This window comes from Lissotriton vulgaris, unplaced genomic scaffold (assembly GCF_964263255.1).
Source record: "Lissotriton vulgaris unplaced genomic scaffold, aLisVul1.2 SCAFFOLD_759, whole genome shotgun sequence".
Classification (NCBI taxonomy): domain Eukaryota; kingdom Metazoa; phylum Chordata; class Amphibia; order Caudata; family Salamandridae; genus Lissotriton; species Lissotriton vulgaris.
Window position 1 is genome coordinate 559,580 of NW_028243518.1, and position 19,112 is coordinate 578,691.

Genomic DNA, 19,112 nt, shown 5'->3' on the forward strand with positions numbered 1-19,112 from the left:
TGGAACTAGACAGGGTTGTTCCCTATCCCCGCTACTGTTTGCGTTAGCGATGGAACCCTTCGCTGCGGTAGCCAGACTGGGCCGCCACTACGCAGGTTTGCCTTTTAGGGGGAGGCCGCACCTCATCTCCCTTTATGCGGATGACCTGTTGATGTTTTTGGCCAATGCCGGCGCCGAACTACAGGGGGCGCGGAGGCTACTGGAGCAGTTCGGTAGGTTATCGGGCCTGAAGGTCAACTGGCCTAAATCCTGTCTGTTTCCCCTGAGGCCGGGGGAGCCGTGCCCACTCACTGCTCAGGAACTCCGGTGGGAGCCGCGCTGCCTCCATTATCTAGGGGTCTATGTTTACCACACCCCGTCCGACCTGCTGGATGGCAACGTAACACGCTGTATTAACGCCCTGCGTGGATCTATGGACTTCTGGGCGACCCTACCGCTCTCTCTGGCTGGTAGAATTTCCCTGCTTAAAATGATAGCCCTGCCCAGGCTTTTGTACTATTTTAGGACACTGCCGGTATGGATCCCGAGTTCGGTTTTCAAACGCCTGAGGTCACTGATCATAGCGTTCCTGTGGGGCACGGGTAGGAGACGCATAGCGCTCGACACGCTGTTACGCCCCAAAGATGAGGGAGGCATGGCAGTGCCGGACTTCGAGGGATATTACCTCGCTGCCCAGCTGCAGACTTTTACTCAGGAGGTGGCGAGAGTATATAGAGGCCCCGAGGACGCGAGAGTCGAAGGCACCCCGCGACACGTTCTGGCTTATATCACGCTACACCGGAAACTCCGAGTGGGAGACCTGACGGTCGAGGAGCAGTCTTTCCGTCTATGTTGGGACCGAGCCCGTAAGCGGGCGGGTGTCCGCCTTATGTACGCCCCCGAAATACCGCTGGGGATGGTCACTGCCCTCCCACATGGAGGTGACTGGTCACGCTTGCTAGGGTGGGAGGAGGCGGGAATACACGTGCTGGGTGACCTCTACGAAGATGGGGTGTTGCTGCCGTTTCGGGACCTGCAAGAGAGATTTGACCTACCGAGGGGTGACTATCTGCTGCACGCGGCAGTCACAGGCGCCATGCGAGCCCACTGGGGGGAAGGGCTGCAGGAACCAGGTACCTCGATGGCCTGCCAGTACGCCATGATGGCGGCGGGGACCTTTAAGGCCGTCACATGCCTGTACTCGAGGATGCAGCGGGAGGCCTTGCAACCTTTGGCAGCCCTGAAGGCCAAGTGGGAGCTGGACCTCCAGGTGGAGATACCAGACACGACCTGGGGCCAACTGCTGAGGAGGGCGCGGAAGAGCTCGAGGAATGCCAGGTTCCAATTGATCCACTTTTATGTTATCCACAGGGCATACCTCACGCCCGGGAAAATCCAACAGTACTTTGGGGCGGCCGACGCTGCTTGCCCCAGATGTAATACAGCGGGGGCGGATCTGTGTCATATGCTGTGGGATTGCCCTTCTTTAGGCGACTATTGGCAGGAAGTTGGGCGGGCCCTTAACGGTGCGACGGACCGGGATATCCAGTATACTAAAGCAGTTGGCATCCTTCACTGGTTCCCGCACACACCTAGAAATACGATGTCGAGTAAATTTATAGACTTAGGGCTTATCTTGGCCAAGCGGGAGATCACACGAAATTGGAAGTCCAGAGTGGGGCCCACGTATAAAAGATGGTATGGGGAGTGTCTGAGATGGGCCGCGTGTGATAGTACCCTACGATACCAGATGGCCTGGAGGTCGAATGATGAGAAAGCGCTAGAAAGGGCGACAGCATGGGAGGTGATGGTGCAGGCGCTCAGGGATGTGGACGATGAGGGGCAGGAAGGCGAGAGCGAACTAGCCGGAGCAGACCCTAACACTATACAGGAGAACACACCTTAGCGATTGTTTGCTTCCTCCTGCAACACACCAAGCACTGATACATGGTTACTCAAGCGCAGCGCGACCACGGGGGAGGGAGGGTAGGAAGCTGGTTTGGAGGGATGTTGGGGTACCGAAATTTGAGGAGGGGGAGGGGCGAAAACCACAAAAGCATTCCAGGGTTATGTGCAAAATGAAGCGGTCAGACAATGTAAGAAGTACGAGACCGAGACGGAGATGAAGCCACCCGCATCACTAGCGGGGGAAGCCCCCAGGACGAAACACGAATATCGCCAATTGAACTGGTCCATGTCATACTACTTTTGCTGAATATCTTGTCTGTACATTTATATTGGTGATGCAATAAAAATCTTTAAAAAAAAAAAAAAAAAAAAATGGTTTCATGGTGTGCTGGCGCAGAAAATATCTGATGTCAGCATGTATGGGTGCAAAAACAACAGTTGATGGACAGAATGCAGAACAATGTCATACATTCACCCCAGTACAGAGATCTGGGCCGAAATCCATCTTTTTTTGCACTCCACACCACCCCAGTTCAGACATGGCCATATGCAAATCAAGCATCCTAGGACCCATCCCATTGAGCATTGTTGTTTTTGCATTTGTCACCCCGAGTGGGCTGGGTATGCTCAAACGTGAGTCCCATGCTCTCCACACCACTGGAGTCAAGCTATCCTGGCTGAAGACGGCTGATAGCCAGAAACCGGTCCTAGGATGCTTGATTCCGGTCCAGGAAAGACATGGCTTGGCAGTTCGGGCTGGACTGTTCCCATGAGGGACAGGGTCAAGGCTGATTTGCATATGGCCATGTCTGAACTGGGATGGCGTGCAAAAAAACGATGGATTTAGGCCCAGATTTCTGTACGGGGGTGAATGTATGGCATTGTTCTGCATTCTGTCCATCAATTGTTTTTGCATGTATGGGTGGCATCTATATCGGCCCGAACCGGTCACATCAGGCGCAGAACTGATAAGCCTGAGTCACCTGCCACTGCACACAGCTGCAAATGCATAGGATTGAGTCCGAGGGAGTATTTAAAAAGTGAAGATTCTGCAGTTAGGAGTGTGTCAGGATAGATTAACAACTGACTAAGATATAGCATTATATATCAACAAGGAGAGAGGTAGGGAGAGTCAAAGACACTCTTAGTCCCCGGTTAAATGTCAAACAACAAAAAAAGAGAGGTCTAATCTGGTCAAGCACACGGCTACCAGAGATATGGAGCAAAAAGATAAGTGGATGGTATTGATCACAGTCACTCTATTTGAGTGGGATCACAGTCACTCTATTTGAGTAGGAAAGCCCTCACACACCGACCTGGTCAGTGTCATGCTTCATCATCGGGCCCCACCAAAGAGACCGAGTGTCTCTTCGGTGTGCTGCGACGCCAGAAAGACTGCGGAGCTGGTTGTGTGGCTGAATTTAAACAAAATCCTAATAACCTTGGCTATTAAATTCAGACACATATACCACTTACACGTGTCTTAGGGATCACTCATTAAAGTTTTTTTGATACCCTATTAGTCACTTTTAATTTGAGAATTTTCACAACACATCCTCCCCACACAACCAGCTCCGCAGTCTTTCTGGCGTCGCAGCACACCGAAGAGACACTCGGTCTCTTCGGTGGGGCCCGATGATGAAGCATGACACTGACCAGGTCGGTGTGTGAGGGCTTTCCTACTCAAATAGAGTGACTGTGATCAATACCATCCACTTATCTTTTTGCTCCATATCTCTGGTAGCCGTGTGCTTGACCAGATTAGACCTCTCTTTTTTTGTTGTTTAAGATATAGCATTGTCAAGTAAATTCCAATATTTGCTGCAGAACTTTAGTAAGGTGTCTGTGAAAATCATGCCAGCAATAGAACACAGTTCAAATACACTAGCTGCAGGCCTATTCAGACATTTTATGCCATTACACTACTTTCACAAGACTTGGATACCTAGGCATGCAAACATTCCTTCAGATGCTATCCACTGTGCAGTTAAGCAGGTGCCTATCGTTAAAGTATACCTTTGTACGCTCAGATGTTACCTTGTCCAAACACAGGTTTCCATGTCTTTCTGCAATGGCCTTTCGGAAAGCATGAGAAAGTGGGTAGAGCATGCTGTGGTGCGGATGGACAGATGGCAGTCGATTCTTCTCCAACTGGTCAGCAACAATACTGACCAGCTTCTTCATTCGTTCATCATAATCAGTCCAATCGCATACAATCTAAAGGAGCAAACAAAACTTAGTGCCCAAATCTGACACTGAAGTGCACATAAAACAATGAAAGAAGAGGAGAACATTCGGCAGGGAAGGACTCTTGTGCAGCCCTGCTTCAAAGGATAGAAGAAGCCACCAAAGAATGACAAGAGATTACCATCTGCCGTCAATTTACAACAAGATAAAAAATGGCTTATTTGGAGAGAAAAAAAAATCAAAATCTACTTTCAGGTAGTTTGTTAATGATTCTTGTGAGGAAACTGGGTGTATTATGGTGTGAAGTGACCTACTGTGAAAAAGGGCCCCGTTTCTGCATGGTTGCTCCAAATTGTTGCTGAGCTGCTGATATAATTTGACCGAGAGTGCCCTGGGCTCCTGCCAATCGGGTACCCAGGGCCTGTGTTCTTTCCCTAAAACTGTGGTAAAGGCCAAAATCCAATTGGCACTCTCTGGCCACAGGTCAACCGCTGGTAAATGGTACCACAGGTACCCAGGGCACTGTGACCAGGGAAGACATGTAAGAGCTGCAGCACTTATTGTGCCACCCTCAGAGGCCCTCCACCCTGACACACACACACTGCCTTTGCAGGCTGCATGTTTTGATGCAAAGTGAAGTCTCGACATGGCACACACCCCTGTGTGCCATGCCTATAACCACCTGCCCTGGCATAGATCAGTCACCCCTCTAGCTGGGTGCACTCTACCAGTGGCGAGGGTGCAGGTGCATTAGCCCTACACCCCTACATTGTCTAAGCCAATCCTTAGCCGTTGTAAGTGCAGTGCTGCCATAAAGAGTATATGGTGCTGAGAGTTTATCATTACGAACGCCACAGCCCCATAATGGCAGCACTGAGAAGTTTGGTATCAAACTTCTCAGCACATTAAACCCACACACATGCCAGTGTGGAATTTAATAAAAAATGCACACAGAGGGCATCTTAAAGATGACCCCTAAAAAATGACCTCACACTAGTGTCCAGGCAGAGTGGCTGCTTTCAGCTGCCACCATTAGACAGGTTTCTAGACCCCTGGGTCGAGAGCCTGCTCCTCTCGAGGGTCTGAAATAATGCACATCCTGGGACGAAGTGCCAAGCCTCCTCCCCCAGAATGGTTAGGGTCCATGAAGGGTAAGCTTCAAAGGCTTAGAGGTATTCCTTGGTCACAGTGCCCTGAGGACGTGTGGTACCAATTACAAGAGTCTGACCTGTGGCCAGCGATGCCAACTGGGTTTGTTCTCCAATGCAGTTTTAGAGAAATAACAAAGGCCCTGGAAACCTGATTGACAGGAGCCCAGCACACACTCAAAGTACATAAGCAGTTCGGCAAAGCAAAAACTGGGGAAAACCATGTAGAAAGAGGGCACTTTCTCATAAACGGCTTAGCTCTTTTTGGTATACTATACAGGGAGCCAGCTTTCTACACCTGGTGAATTGTTTGTCCTCTTTACTCTATGAACATGCTGCTATCGTCTTAAAATACGAACCACGTGTTTATGGAGGGCATACCATGTGTGACACCTTCATTTCCCTAGTCTCATGGCATAACAAAACTGGCAGAAACAAATCTTTCAAATGTCCTTAACAACTTGCATTATTCAAGGGCTCCAACCACGTCGGCGTAATGCATCTTGCATTTACAATCAATATTGCACATATGTAACTAGCAATGGCATTCCCCTAAGAACAACATTACACATTTAGAGTCCATTGATTCAACTCACTTTCAAAACCCCATAAAATAATCCAATTTAAATGCTCATGGTTCCCAAATCTAATTCAATCCAAACGACAGTCAATAGACACTTTTTACTTAAACATACATATATAACATGCCAGCGTCCTTTATCTTTCACTCCTTTGTCCCAGACTAAAGGAAAGACTTCAGAAAGGCTCAAGTTATAAACCAAATAATATATCCAATGTTAGATGTTTGAGTATGTATATCCCCACTCAGTTGCACATGCAAACACCCCTCACCTGCAAGCAGTGCGCTAAATTGCAGTAGGCATCTGGGAAGTCTGGCTTCAGTTTAAGAGCAGTGCGGTATGAAGCAATTGCTTCTGGAATATTTCCTGAATCCTAAACAAATGCAAAACACAATTAAGCATTTTAGAGCCAGAGAAAGTGAAGTACAATTACAGAAAATAAAGCATTTTTTCTTTAAGATATTTATATCACCTACACAGAAAATACTCTGGCACACTGATTGAACCAGTTTCCGATCCCATTAGGGCATCAGAAAACGTTTTTGGGGAAACATACGAGTCAGCACTTAAGAAACTCATCACAACAGGATAATTAAACACAAATAACTGATCGGGTAACCATAGAAAGGCCAAATAACCTTAAACTGTCACCCCATTAAGAACTTGCTGGAACAACGGAAGGGAAAAAAGCAGGAAGTCAGTAACTGGGTTGATAGGGTCTAGATATGCCTACAACGCCTCCACAAAAAACTACTCCCAGCTTACGCATAGATTTTATGGAGACTTCTTGCCGTCCGACATTTACTACCCCGAGAGTAAGGTAACCAGCAGTTTACTTTTATGAAGATATAGGACCCTGCCCTAAAACATGAGACCCTTCCAAAGCGGTAACCGGATAGGAGGAAAGATGTTCTTTGTTCCACACTCTGCTAGCCTTAACAGAGCCCCTAGCATAACTTGAGCTCCCTTGTTCTTGATCTTCAGAACTCTGGGAAGGAGAGCTAGAGGCAGGAAGGCATAAAAGAGTGTCTGCCCCAATCTAACGGAAAGTCATCTCAGAAAGAACTGCATTGGGAACGTAAAAGAATGAATATAAAAATATTGTGCATTCTCGGGGATATCGAAAAGATAGAGATTGGGTTATCCACATTGTTGAAAGATGCGCGGTGCACCTGGATTGTAGCCCCAAATCGAGCTTATCTAGTTAACACCGGTTGAGTTTGTTCACTCTGCCATTTAAAGATCTGTCGGTGTTGTACAACCAGTGAAATGCACTCACAACTCAGCCAGATCCAAAGAGACAGAGTAGCTTGTGACAGGGCACACAACTTAACTCTGGTTGTTGTAGAACCAAATGGTAGTGGTATCTGTTGCAAAGTCATCCTGTGCCCTGGGCACCCCCCAGCTTTTTGCTGACTGGAACTAGTGGTACCTGACTCTTACCCTGGGCTCTGTTTAACCAGGCCCAGGGCCAGTGCCAAGCTAAAAGGAGCACATTAGAATACAGTTAAGACACCCAACATACACTAGGGTACACTATGGTATGGTGGGGTACCCCTGTAATTGGCATGACCTACCACCTAAGCCCCTAGTATGTAATAGGGCAGGTGATTGAAACTACCTAGAAGTCTCCAGTATCCTGGGGCATGGCAGTTTAGAGGCCAGCAGATTCTCTGCACCAGCATGTGTGTAGTGCTGAAGCCCGAGGTCAGTTTAAAAGCAGCACTGGTTGCCAGGACAGCTTTTAAACCTTACATTGTGCCCAAACTCGACTTTAGGTGTAGTAGCCCTTAAAAATGAAAAATCTACCATGTTTTTGCAAATTCGGGACCCCCATGGCCACCCCTAAGTATGCCAGGGATGGGGGGTCAGTTATCTATAAGGTACGCCCATATAAATTTAGTTTTTATATGCCTGGGTAAAGTGAAATTTTACATTTCACTCCCCACATTCTATTAAAGAGATGCTCAAATTCGACTTTGATGCTGGAAGAATTGGGTAAGGATGATCTGCAATATTTCTGCAGATTCAGAACCCCTCAAGCCTCCCCTAGTTGCACAGGGTGTGGGGGTCCAGTAGAAATTAGGGAAATGCCTAAAAAATATGGCTTTATAAGCACTGGTTCTTGAAAAGTGGCCGAAGTCATTTTCCCTATTGCAAACCCCATGGCCCATAGGTTAACATGGTAGGAAGTGATTGATTAATAAATATTGATAGGAGAGGACTAGCCGGACCATTCAAAGACTTCCCAGAATGGTATTAGTAAATCCAACAATATTATATTGTTAAATTTCTCCTAGAGTGTACATACAATAAGTTATGAGACTTTCTTGTTTGTAAGTCCAAATTCAGCCTTTCAGTGGTCTGCCGGATTGGTCAGAGTTAAGTGGATTAGCCAGGTTGCTGGGAGGGCAGTGTGCTGTTCTATAGGAATGCCAGGCCAGGAGCTGGCGTCGTGAACTATGCTCTTCAAAGGCAAGAGGGGAGGCCTGGGTTTCAGTCCACTATGACAGTCTGACCCAGAGCCAGGACTAGGCTTAAGGAAGGTATGTGCAGATGGGAGGGGGTGTGTTTAGCCAGCTCTTACTTCCTTGCTGGAAAATCAGCCATTATGGATTTGGAGAATGATGCACTCTGGGACAAACTAATGCCACACTCACCAGGATGTGGTCATAACTATGAGGAGTTGCCCTGCTCACCAGTGACCTGGTGCTTGACCCAGAGAATTTTGAATACGTATATGAGAGGAGCAGAGCCCTCCAGATCTGCTGCTTGAAACTGAATGAAGCAAGAAGTGCCCTGCTGATGATTTTTGCTGTGCTAGGAACTCTAAGGCCTGACCTCTGGAGACTGCACCAAGTGAAACTTCAGCCCTGTGGATTACCTTGCTGCCAAAGGACTCAAGAGCTGAACTCCCTGCAAGCTACATGTTAACAGAGCTCACCTGGACAGCCCCACAAAGAATTCAAAGCCTGAGTACCAGTGGATTTGTAAGGGTTTCGTTCAAGTGGATTGCGGAATTGAAGTTTCACACTTTCAAGGACCCTCTTGGAGATTCCAGAACCTTGGATTGTGTGTTGGATACTTTGGGACCTGCAAGCAGAACGCCAGGAAGGTGTTCTAGTTGGACCCCGCTTGCTGAAGAAGGCAGCCCACTACAGTGGTGAGAATTCTTCAGAACAGTTTATAAAGGTGTGTCCCTGACAGAGAAAACGAGATGACTTGAGGGGCACCGTTGGTTTCTAAGCACCAGAAAGTGACTAATCTTTAAAAATTCATATCTCTGGTTCCCTACAGTGGATTATTTTCGTTTTGGTGACCTTTAAAAGATAAAAATATTACCTATGCTTATACATTGGTGTTGGATTTTTATTTTTTGTTGTGTCTTGATTTACTGAAATTGTGTTTTTAAATGCTTTACATACCGGTCTTTGAAGTTAAGCCTGTCTGCTCGCAGTCACTTTACCAAGGGTTGAGCAAAGGAATTATTTTCTAAGACCTATGCTGAGTCCTATCATGTGTTAGTGGCCTTATTGCCAGTGGCAGACCTACATTGGCCGTTACCAATAACCCACTTTCCAACAGTATCTGTAAGACTCTGAACCACTTTCCCCTTGAAGGACAGGAGGAAAGCATTTATTGCTAAGCATAATGCTTGTAATTCCAACAGGTTGATGTGGATGGAGTAGTTTCTGTCCTGTAACTCCAGTTCTGTAGTAGGGGGTATCTCTGTTATAATCATAATCTAGTGAATAGTCCCGCCCATGTGCGTGGACCCCGGAGCAATCAAAAATAATCTCTTAAGGTGTCGAAAAATGCAGAACTGCACAGACACTTAAGAGAGAATTAAAGACAGATAATGCAGCCTATATGGCCAGGCTAGACTGTCCAGTACTTCAACTAGAAATTCCACCAAAAAATCCACAAACTTTAAAGTCTGTCAAGATTTCCCTTGCTTTAGCAGCAAAAACCCTCTGGAATGATAGAGAGGAAGACATGGACAGACAAGCCCCATAGGCTGCCATTATGTGGCTCAGAACAGGATACTGTGCCTTTAAGAGAACTTTCCAGAACTTCACAGTATCCCAGAATGCACTGCAGGTCCCTTTTACTTTCAGTTCTTTTTGAAGGCGTAACACACCAGACCTGTAGCATTCCTTACATGAATATCTCTCTCCACCGGGGAGGAGGGCAGGGCGCTTATGACTAAAACAGAGATAACCCTACTACAGAAGGAATATGCTACTTACCAGTATGCATCTGTTCTTGGCATGTAGGGCTGCTGACATTCATATCTGTGCATAGATCACCGCCTAGTGTTGGGTCCGGATGATTGCACATTGTTGTCCTGGAAGAGTCTTCGAAGTATCACGAGATAGGTGGCTCCTCCCCTGGACTACAGTGCGCATGGGCATCGACTCCATCCCCCAGATTGTTTTTAGCCATTGTGGCCAAGATGGAGTGAAACTCAGTGAATGATGACCATGCTATGAGTATATATGTGAATACTGCAGCTGCTACAGGCGCCGGGGAGGAGGGCGGGCGATATGAATGTCAGCAGCCCTACATGCCAAGAACAGATGCATACTGGTAAGTAGCATTTTCAGTTCGAGGCATGTGGGCTGCTGAATTCATATCTGTGCATAGAATATACAGCAGTCCCTCCATTAGCGGCGGCCGCCCGTGCCAGCTGCAGCAGTTTGGAAAAGTGTCTTGAGAACAGCCTGCCCTACAGCTGCCTGCTGTTTGGAGTGCACGTCTACACAGTAATGCTTAGTAAATGTGTGTGTGGTAGACCATGTGGCTGCTCTACATATGTCCTCTAAGGGAATGTTTCCAAGGAAAGCCATAGAGGCCCCCAACTTTCTGGTGGAGTGGGCTCTTGGTGGAATGGGAAGAGTGCGTTTTGTTTTTGCATAGCAGATTTTAATACATTTCACGATCCACCTAGCAATACCAGCCTTGGAAATAGGGTTACCTTTGTGATGTGGCGCAAAGGCGACAAAAAGCTGCTTAGTCTTTCTAAAATCCTTGGTCCTATCGATGTAATACATTAGGGCCCGTTTAACGTCAAGGGTGTGGAGCATCCGCTCCGCCAGTGACTCGGGATTTTGAAAGAAAACCGGCAACTCAATAGTTTGGTCGATGTGGAACTGAGACACAACTTTGGGCAGAAACTTAGGGTTAGTGCGGAGCACTACCCTGTTGGAATGAATTTGGAAAAAAGGCTCTTGGATGGTGAGGGCTTGCCGTTCACTAACCCTCCGTAGCGATGTAATTGCTACAAGGCAAGCCACTTTCCATGTCAAGAACTGAATCTCGCAGGAATGCAGTGGCTCAAAGGGAGGACCCATCAGTCTGGTAAGAACCACATTGAGGTTCCACTAAGGAGCTGGTGGAGTCCCTGGCGGAATGACTCTTGAGGCCTTCCAGAAATGCTTTGATGGCAGGCACCTTGAAAAGTGAAAGGTGCTGTCTATTTAGGAGATACGCGGCCATCGCAGACAGGTGAATGCGAATGGACGTATAGGCCAGATTACACTTGTATAGATGAAACAGGTAACAGATGATCTTCTGAATAGAAGCATCTAGCGGATCAATGTTGTGGTTCGCACAATAGATGACAAACCGCTTCCATTTTGCCACGTAGCAGGCTCTAGTAGTGGGCTTCCTAGCCTCCCGAATGATGTCCATGCAATTGGGAGGAAGGTTGAGGTAGCCAAACTCTAGGACTTCAGGAGCCAGATTGCCAGGTTGAGCTGTTGCGGATTTGGGTGCTGAATGTCGCCATGGCTCTGCGTCAGAAGGCTGGGTGTGAGATGTAGCCTTTGATGCGGTACCACGGACAGTTCCAGAAACGTGGTGTACCATGGTTGGCGAGCCCACGTTGGAGCAACTAGGATGAGAGTCATCGAGTGCTGCCTGAGTTTGCGTGCCACCAGCGGAATCAGAGGTGCTGGGGGAAAAGCGTACGCAAATTTGCCTGACCAGTTCATCCATATCGCATTGCCCTGCGACTGTGGGTGTGGGAACCTGGCGGCGAAGCTTTGGCATTTTGCGTTCTCCCTTGTGGCGAACAGGTCTATCTCTGAATGACCCCACCTTCGGAAGTACGGTTGGAGTACAGATGGATGTATCTCCCACTCGTGCATCTGGTGGCTGTGCCTGCTGAGCAGGTCCGCCATCTGATTGTCCTTGCCCGGGAGATGCTCTGCCATGAGGAAGACGTTCCTCTGAGTGGCCCACTTCCACATGCTCTGGGCCAGATGAGACAGCTGCGGAGAGTGTGTGCCTCCCTGTTTCTGAATGTAGTACATCGCCGTCATGTTGTCCGTCCGAATCAACACGACCTTGTTGCACAGATGTACTTTGAAGGCTTTGAGTGCCATGAAGATCGCCATCAGTTCCAGAACATTGATGTGCATCTTCCCCCGTTGCTGCGTCCATAGTCCCTGCACAGTGTATTGGAGTACATGCGCTCCCCAACCTTGGAGAGAAGCGTCCGTTGTCAGGATAATCTGTGGCACAGGCTCTTGAAACGGTCGGCCCTTGCAACGGTTTCGTGGATTCCACCAATGCAGAGAGTTGTATGCCTGACCGCTCACCAACACTAGGTCTTTCAACTGGTTGTGAGCCTGCGTCCACTGACGTGCCAAGCACTCCTGAAGCGGACGCATATGTAGTCTTGCGTGCAGGAAAATGGAGATGCAGGAGGCCATTATGCCTATCAACTGCATGAACACTCTTGCCGGAAGCGAGTGTTGAGGTCTGAATTTTTGGATCAGCGATTGAATGCTGTCGATTCTCACTGAATTTGGCTGTGCTGTAACCGCCAGAGTGTTTATGGTCGCACCCAGATACTGCCGTATGTGAGCGGGCTGGAGATGGGACTTTGGGTAATTCAGTGAGAACCCCAGATCGTGCAGAAGGTGAATGGTTTGGGACACGTGGTCGGTGCACTGCTAGGCCGACTTTGCTTGAATGAGCCAGTCGTCCAGATAGGGGTAGACGTGGATGTTTTGACGTCTTAGATGCGCGCCACCGTCGCAAGGCACTTTGTGAAAACCCTGGGTGCCGTGATGACCCCAAAAGGCAAAACCTTGAACTGGTAGTGTTGGTTTTGGATGGTGAATCGGAGGTATTTTCTGTGTGAAGGATGTAGTGGAATGTGGAAGTATGCATCCTTCAGGTCCAGAGTTGCCAGGTAGTCCCCCGGTTGAAGCAGTGGAAGAACCTGCTGCAGTGTGAGCATATGGAAATGCTCTGATAGGATGTAAAGATTGAGTGGCCTGAGGTCTAGGATGGGCCTGAGGGATCCGTCCTTCTTTGGAATCAGAAAGTACAGGGAGTAAACTCCTGTACCTTTTTCCTGCATGGGCACGAGCTCTATTGCTCCTTTTTGCAGCATGACGTTGACTTCCTGCTGCAAAAAGTGCAAGTGCTCGCCGGACATAGGACGGCTCTTTGGGGGTATGTTGGGTGGAGTGGATGTGAGCTTTAGACAATAACCATATTGGATAAGAGATCTGACCCACCTGTCCGTGGTGATGGACTTCCACACGGGCAGGAACTGCTGGAGTCTCCCCCCCGACCGGTGTTGCGTGGTCAGGGGGCAGTGACAAGGCATCACTGTTTGTTGGTGGTGGAGGACCTGGAGCTGTTATTACCACGTCCTCTGCCTTTGACGTTGTTGCCACGGTATCCACCCCAACCCTTGTTGGTATAGGAGGGTTGGGTGTTACTCTTATAGAATTGCGTTGACTGTGACACTTGACCCCTCGAGGTGCCTCTATTATTGGAGCGACGAAAGGAACCACCCCGAAACTGCTGGGACTGCAAGGCACCCATAGACTTAGCGGTGTCGGTGTCCTTTTTCATTTTCTCGAGGGTGGTATCAACTTCTGGGCCAATCAGGTGGTCTGGGTTGACAGTTTGGTTGAGGATGGTAGTTTGAATGTCTAGTTTGAAACCGGATATTCTGAGCCATGCATGCCTACGCAGTAGAACGCTAGTGTTTATCGCTCTTGAGGCGGTGTCAGCCACATCCAGAGCGCACTTAATTGAAGCATTGGTGATAAGCTTCCCCTCCTGTATCAACATCTCAGCTGATTCCTTATAATGCTCTGGCAGGTGTTGTAGAAGGGTCTCTAGAGTGTCGTAGTGTGCCCTGTCGTAACGCGCAAGCAGCGCCTGTGTGTTGGATATGCGCCATATGTTGGCTGCCTGCGCAGCAACATGCTTCCCCGAAGCCTCAAATACTTTTGATTCCTTGTCTGGGGGAGGAGCATCACCCGTAGTCTGTGAGTTGGCTCTTTTGCGAGCATTGGAGACAACCAAGGAATCCAGAGGCAACTGTCCTTTGATGTATGTTGGATCAGTGGGCGCTGCCTTGTACTTCTTGTCAATACGTGGGTTGACGACTTGCTCGGGTGGGCTCCTTGAAGACCTCTGGTGCATGTTTCAACACCTCTTTTAGCATTGGCAAAGTCTTTACAGTTTTTTCAGCGACTGAAAAGGTGTCAAAAAGAAAATCGACGTCTACTGGGTCAGCATGGAGATCGATGTCATGGTTGGCTGCCGCTCTTTCAATTAGAGCATTGAAAGCTGCAGAGTCCTCAGTTGGGGAAGTTTTTGCTGAAAAGAGCTGAGGCTCCTGTCCTGAATGCGGGTCCCCAGGGTCGCCACCAGCAGACCAAGGCTCAGTCACATCCTCTGGGTCTGAGTAGACTGGACAGGCATACTCATCCTCGTTGTTACCATCACCCTCCTCAACATTAGAATGAGTGGGTGAAAGTTCATGGCCTCGGGGTGATGCAGGCTCCAAAGGGGCAGAGGCACCAGCAGAGTCCATCTTTTTCTTAAGTGGGATTTGGAAATGCTCCAAAGCTGGTTCAGGGGTGATCTTCCTTTTAAGGAGAGAGAGTTTGCCTGTGTTGGCGTCTATGATCACTTCGACGCTCTTCTTCTGCCAGTGGTTGGTGCCGCGGGCTTGGAACCACCAACGATGCCTTCGGCGTCGAAGATAACTTCAAGGGCACCCCGGCCCCAGGCTTCGCTGTGAAAGCCTTCGGCGCCGTCTTCGGCGGCAACGTGAACAGAATCGGCGTTGGCGCTTTTGCCGGTTTCTGAAGAGGCTTGGGCGGCACAGTGTCCTGCGGCTCGACTGCTGCGGTCCCCTCCCTAATACGCTGAAGGGACTCGTTGACCTTTCTAGTGAGCGAGGCGGAGGGACGCACCGGCTCGAGAGAGTCTTCTGAAGCAGATTTTGGGCCGGCGACCGAGGCCGCAGTCTTCGGAGCCGACGCAGCTGGCCCCTTGGCCTTGTCGATTGGAAGCGGGGCAGTGATAGACTTGGGGTCGTCCTGCCGCTTCTTCGTGGCCTTCTTATGGTCGTCGACCTTCTTGGTATCGATGCGACTTTTAAGTGTGTCAACCAACTTCGGCGCCGACGCAGCCGCGTCGGCTGTCTTCACCTTCGGCTTCGACACCGTAGTCTTTGGGTCGGCCATTTTGGCGTGGCTCTTGAGCTCGACGGCCATCTTGGATTTCTTCGGCGCCGAGGCCTCCGAAGCCTTCGACCCGACCAGTGCGACTTGCGCTTTCGGTTTCGATACGTCTGGCGTCGAGACCGATGGTTTCACTTTCGGTTTCTGTACCGTAAGTGGTGCCGTATCAATGTCCGTGGCCGGGCCGGAAGGCGGAGCCGTGGGACGGGAATCAAGACTTTGGGTAAGGCCCGAAGACGATCCCTCGGCCTGGGCCTTAGAATGGTGGCTGGCCCCGGAGTCAGTGTGAGGAAGCTCCTCTTCCGAGCTATCCTCTACGGTGGCAATGGCCCCGTCGTCGTCCCCTACCTCCTCGACGACTACATCGAAATCCTTGTCTTCCGCGTCGTAGTCTTCCTCGACCTCAGACGCCGGGTTAGATTCCGTGATATCTTGGATAGTGTCGTCGCCGACATCCTCCGTGTCGAAGATGTCCGTCGGAGGGGGTGCCGATCGCTGGGCCTGCAGTCTTGCAGCTCGGCGGAGCTTAAGTGTCTTCTTCGACCGGAACTTGGAGCAGGCCATACACTTGGCCTCGTCGTGGTCCGGCGACAAGCACTTATTGCACACTGGGTGCACGTCGATATGTGGGTACTTCGAGGCACACACCGGGCACCTCTTAAATGGACTTCGTTCCATGATTAAAGTAGTTTGGAGCGTCGTGTAGGCCCGTCCGCGCCGAAAGCACGCGGAAGTGCAGTGTTGGCTCGGATTCGATGAAACAAACGAACCCGAACGATAGACAATACCGACGCGAGTCCTAAAGACCTTTTGGTCTCAAGTAAAAGAAGTTAAACAACTATCGATTCCGACAGAGGGAACCGAACACATCCGAACCCAATGGCGGAAAAAAACAATCTGGGGATGGAGTCGATGCCCATGCGCACTGTAGTCCAGGGGAGGAGCCACCTATCTCGTGATACTTCGAAGACTCTTCCAGGACAACAATGTGCAATCATCCGGACCCAACACTAGGCGGCGATCTATGCACAGATATGAATTCAGCAGCCCACATGCCTCGAACAAGTAGGATCAGTGGGCGCTGCCTTGTATTTCTTGTCGATTCTTGGGTTGATGACCCTCGCCCCGGTGGGCTCTTTGAACACCTCAGCCGCATGTTTCAACACCCCTTTTAGCATTGGCAGAGAGTCTTTACAGTCTTTTCAGAGACCGAAAAGGTGTCAAAGAGAAAGTCGACGTCCACTGGGTCAGCATGGAGCTCGACGTCGTGATTGGCTGCTGCCCTCTCGATGAGGGCATTGAAAGCCGCGGAGTCCTCTGTGGGGGAAGTCTTGGCTGAGAAAAGCTGAGGCTCCTGCCCTGAGTGCGTGTCCCCAGGATCGCCACCAGCAGACCATGGTTCAGTCACATCCTCTGGGTCTGTGTAGACGGGATAGCTATACTCATCCTCGTGGTCGCCGTCACCTGCCTCGACATTGGAATGAGTGGGTGTGAGCTCGGAAGCCTGTGGCGAAACGGGCTCTATCAAGGCAGAGGCACCAGCAGAGTCCATCTTTCTTTTGAGTGGAATCTTGTAAGACTCCAATTGTGGTTCAGGGGTGATCTCTCTCTTTAGGAGGGAGAGCCTGCCCGTGTCGGCGTCGATGAAAACCTCCTGACGCTCCTCTTCTGTTAGTTGACGTTGCCATGGGCCTGGGACCACCAACAACGGCTTTGGCGTCGAAGACACCTTCACGGGCACTCCGGCCCCTGATTTCGCTGTGAAAGCCTTTAGCGCCGTCTTGGGCGGCAAGGTGAAAAGTAACGGCGTTGGCGCCTTCGCCGGTTTCTCCAGAGGCTTGGGCGGCACAGGGTCCTTCGGCTCGACTGCTGCGGCCCCCTCCCTAATTCGTTGTAGGGACTCCGTAACCTTTTCGTGAACGAGGCGGAGGGACGCACCGGCTCGAGAGAGTCTTTTCCAGCTGGTTTCGGGGTGGCGACCGACGATGCGCTCTTCGGAGTCGACGCACTTGGCGTGGCCCCCTTGGCTTGGTCGAGTGGAAGCGAGGCAGAGAGGGACTTGGGGTTGTCCTGCTGCTTCTTTGGATCGAGAGTGGACTTCTTATGGTCGTCGACCTGCTTTTTGTGATCGAGTCGACCCTTACTGGCGTCGACCGTCTTCGGCGCCGATGCAGCTGCGTCGGTCCCTTTAACCTTTGGCTTCGATGCAGTAGCCTTCGGGTCGGCCATTTTGGCGTGGCTCTTCGGCTCGACGGCCATCTTAGATTTCTTCGGCGCCGAGGCCTCCGAAGTCTTCGACCCGACCAGCGCGATCTGCACTTTCGGTTTCGATACGTCTGGCGTCGAGACCGTGGGTTTCACTTTCGGTTTAGGATGTACCGGGAGTGATGCTGTATCAATGTCCGTGGCCGGGCCGGAAGGCGGAGCCGTGGGACGGTCATCAAGGTTTTGGGTAAGGCCCGAAGGCGATCCCTCGACCTGGGCCTCATAATGGCGGATGGCCCCGGAGTCAGTCTGAGGAAGCTCCTCGTCCGAGCTATCCTCCACGGTGGCAAGGGCCCCGTCGTCGTCCCCTACCTCCTCGACGGCTTCATCGAAATCCTCGTCCTCCGCGTCGTAGTCGTCCTCGACCTCTGACGCTGGGTTAGATTCCGTGATCTCCTGGATAGCGTCGTCCCCGACATCCCCGGCTTCGAAGATGTCCGTAGGAGGTGGTGCCGATCGCTGGGCCTCCAGGCGCGCATCTCGGCGGAGCTGGAGTGTCTTTTTGGACCGGAACTTGAAACAGGCCATACATTTGGCCTCGTCGTGGTCCGGCGACAAGCACTTGTTGCACACCGGGTGTACATCGATATGCGGGTACTTCGAGGCACACACCAGGCACCGTTTAAATGGACTTGGTTCGATGATGGAAGAGTTTGGAGCGTCGAGTAGGCCCGTCCGCGCCAAAAGCACGCGGAAGGACAGTGTTGGTTCGGAGCCGAGGAAATTACAAACCCGAACGAGAGACAATACCAACGCAAGTCCTAAAGACCTTTTGGTCTCAAGCAAAGTAAAGTTAACAACTATCGATTCCGACAGAGGGAACCGAACACATCCGAACCCAATGGCGGAAAAAAACAATCTGGGGATGGAGTCGATGCCCATGCGCACTGTAGTCCAGGGGAGGAGCCACCTATCTCGTGATACTTCGAAGACTCTTCCAGGACAACAATGTGCAATCATCCGGACCCAACACTAGGCGGCGATCTATGCACAGATATGAATTCAGCAGCCCACATGCCTCGAACATGTATGTATGGTAGTCCATGTGGCTGCTCTACATATGTCCTCTAGAGGAATGTTTCCTAGGAAAGCCATGGATGCCCCTAACTTGCGTGTTGAATGCGCTCTTGGGGGAACTATTAATGTGCATTTAGCTTTCTGATTACAAATTTGTATGCACTTAACAATCCATCTCGCTATACATTATTTGGAAAGGAAATGGGGTTGCCTTTGTGCTGTGGTGAAAAGGCAACTAACAGTTGCTTAGTTTTCCTGAAAAGTTTTGTCCTGTCTGTATAGTACAGGAGAGCTCTTTTAACGTCTAGGGTATGCAGAGCTCTTTCTGCCACTGAATCTGGATTTGGGAAGAACACTGGTAGTTCTATAGTTTGATGTGAAACTGGGATACCACCTTTGGCAGAAATTTAGGGTTTGTACGTAGCACTACCCTATTTGCACGCATTTGTATGAATGGCTCCTGAATAGTTAGGGCTTGCAGCTCACTAACTCTTCTAAGTGATGTAATTGCCACTAAAAAA

General features: G+C 50.0%; 1 protein-coding gene across 4 annotated transcripts in view; it reads right to left on the reverse strand.

The window, feature by feature from the left end:
* OGT (O-linked N-acetylglucosamine (GlcNAc) transferase) overlaps positions 1–19,112 on the reverse strand; it is a 513,172-nt gene that overhangs the window by 312,216 nt on the left and 181,844 nt on the right. For 2 of the 4 annotated variants that reach the window (XM_086948604.1, XM_086948602.1), the window contains exons 11-12: positions 6,075–6,176; positions 3,925–4,104 (exon numbers count right to left, since the gene is read on the reverse strand). In XM_086948604.1, coding sequence (XP_086804730.1) covers positions 3,925–4,104; positions 6,075–6,176 — 282 coding nt within the window. Of the gene's footprint in view, positions 1–3,903; positions 4,105–6,074; positions 6,177–19,112 lie in introns of all 4 variants that reach the window. The other 2 variants (XM_086948603.1, XM_086948605.1) reach the window with 1 other exon arrangement.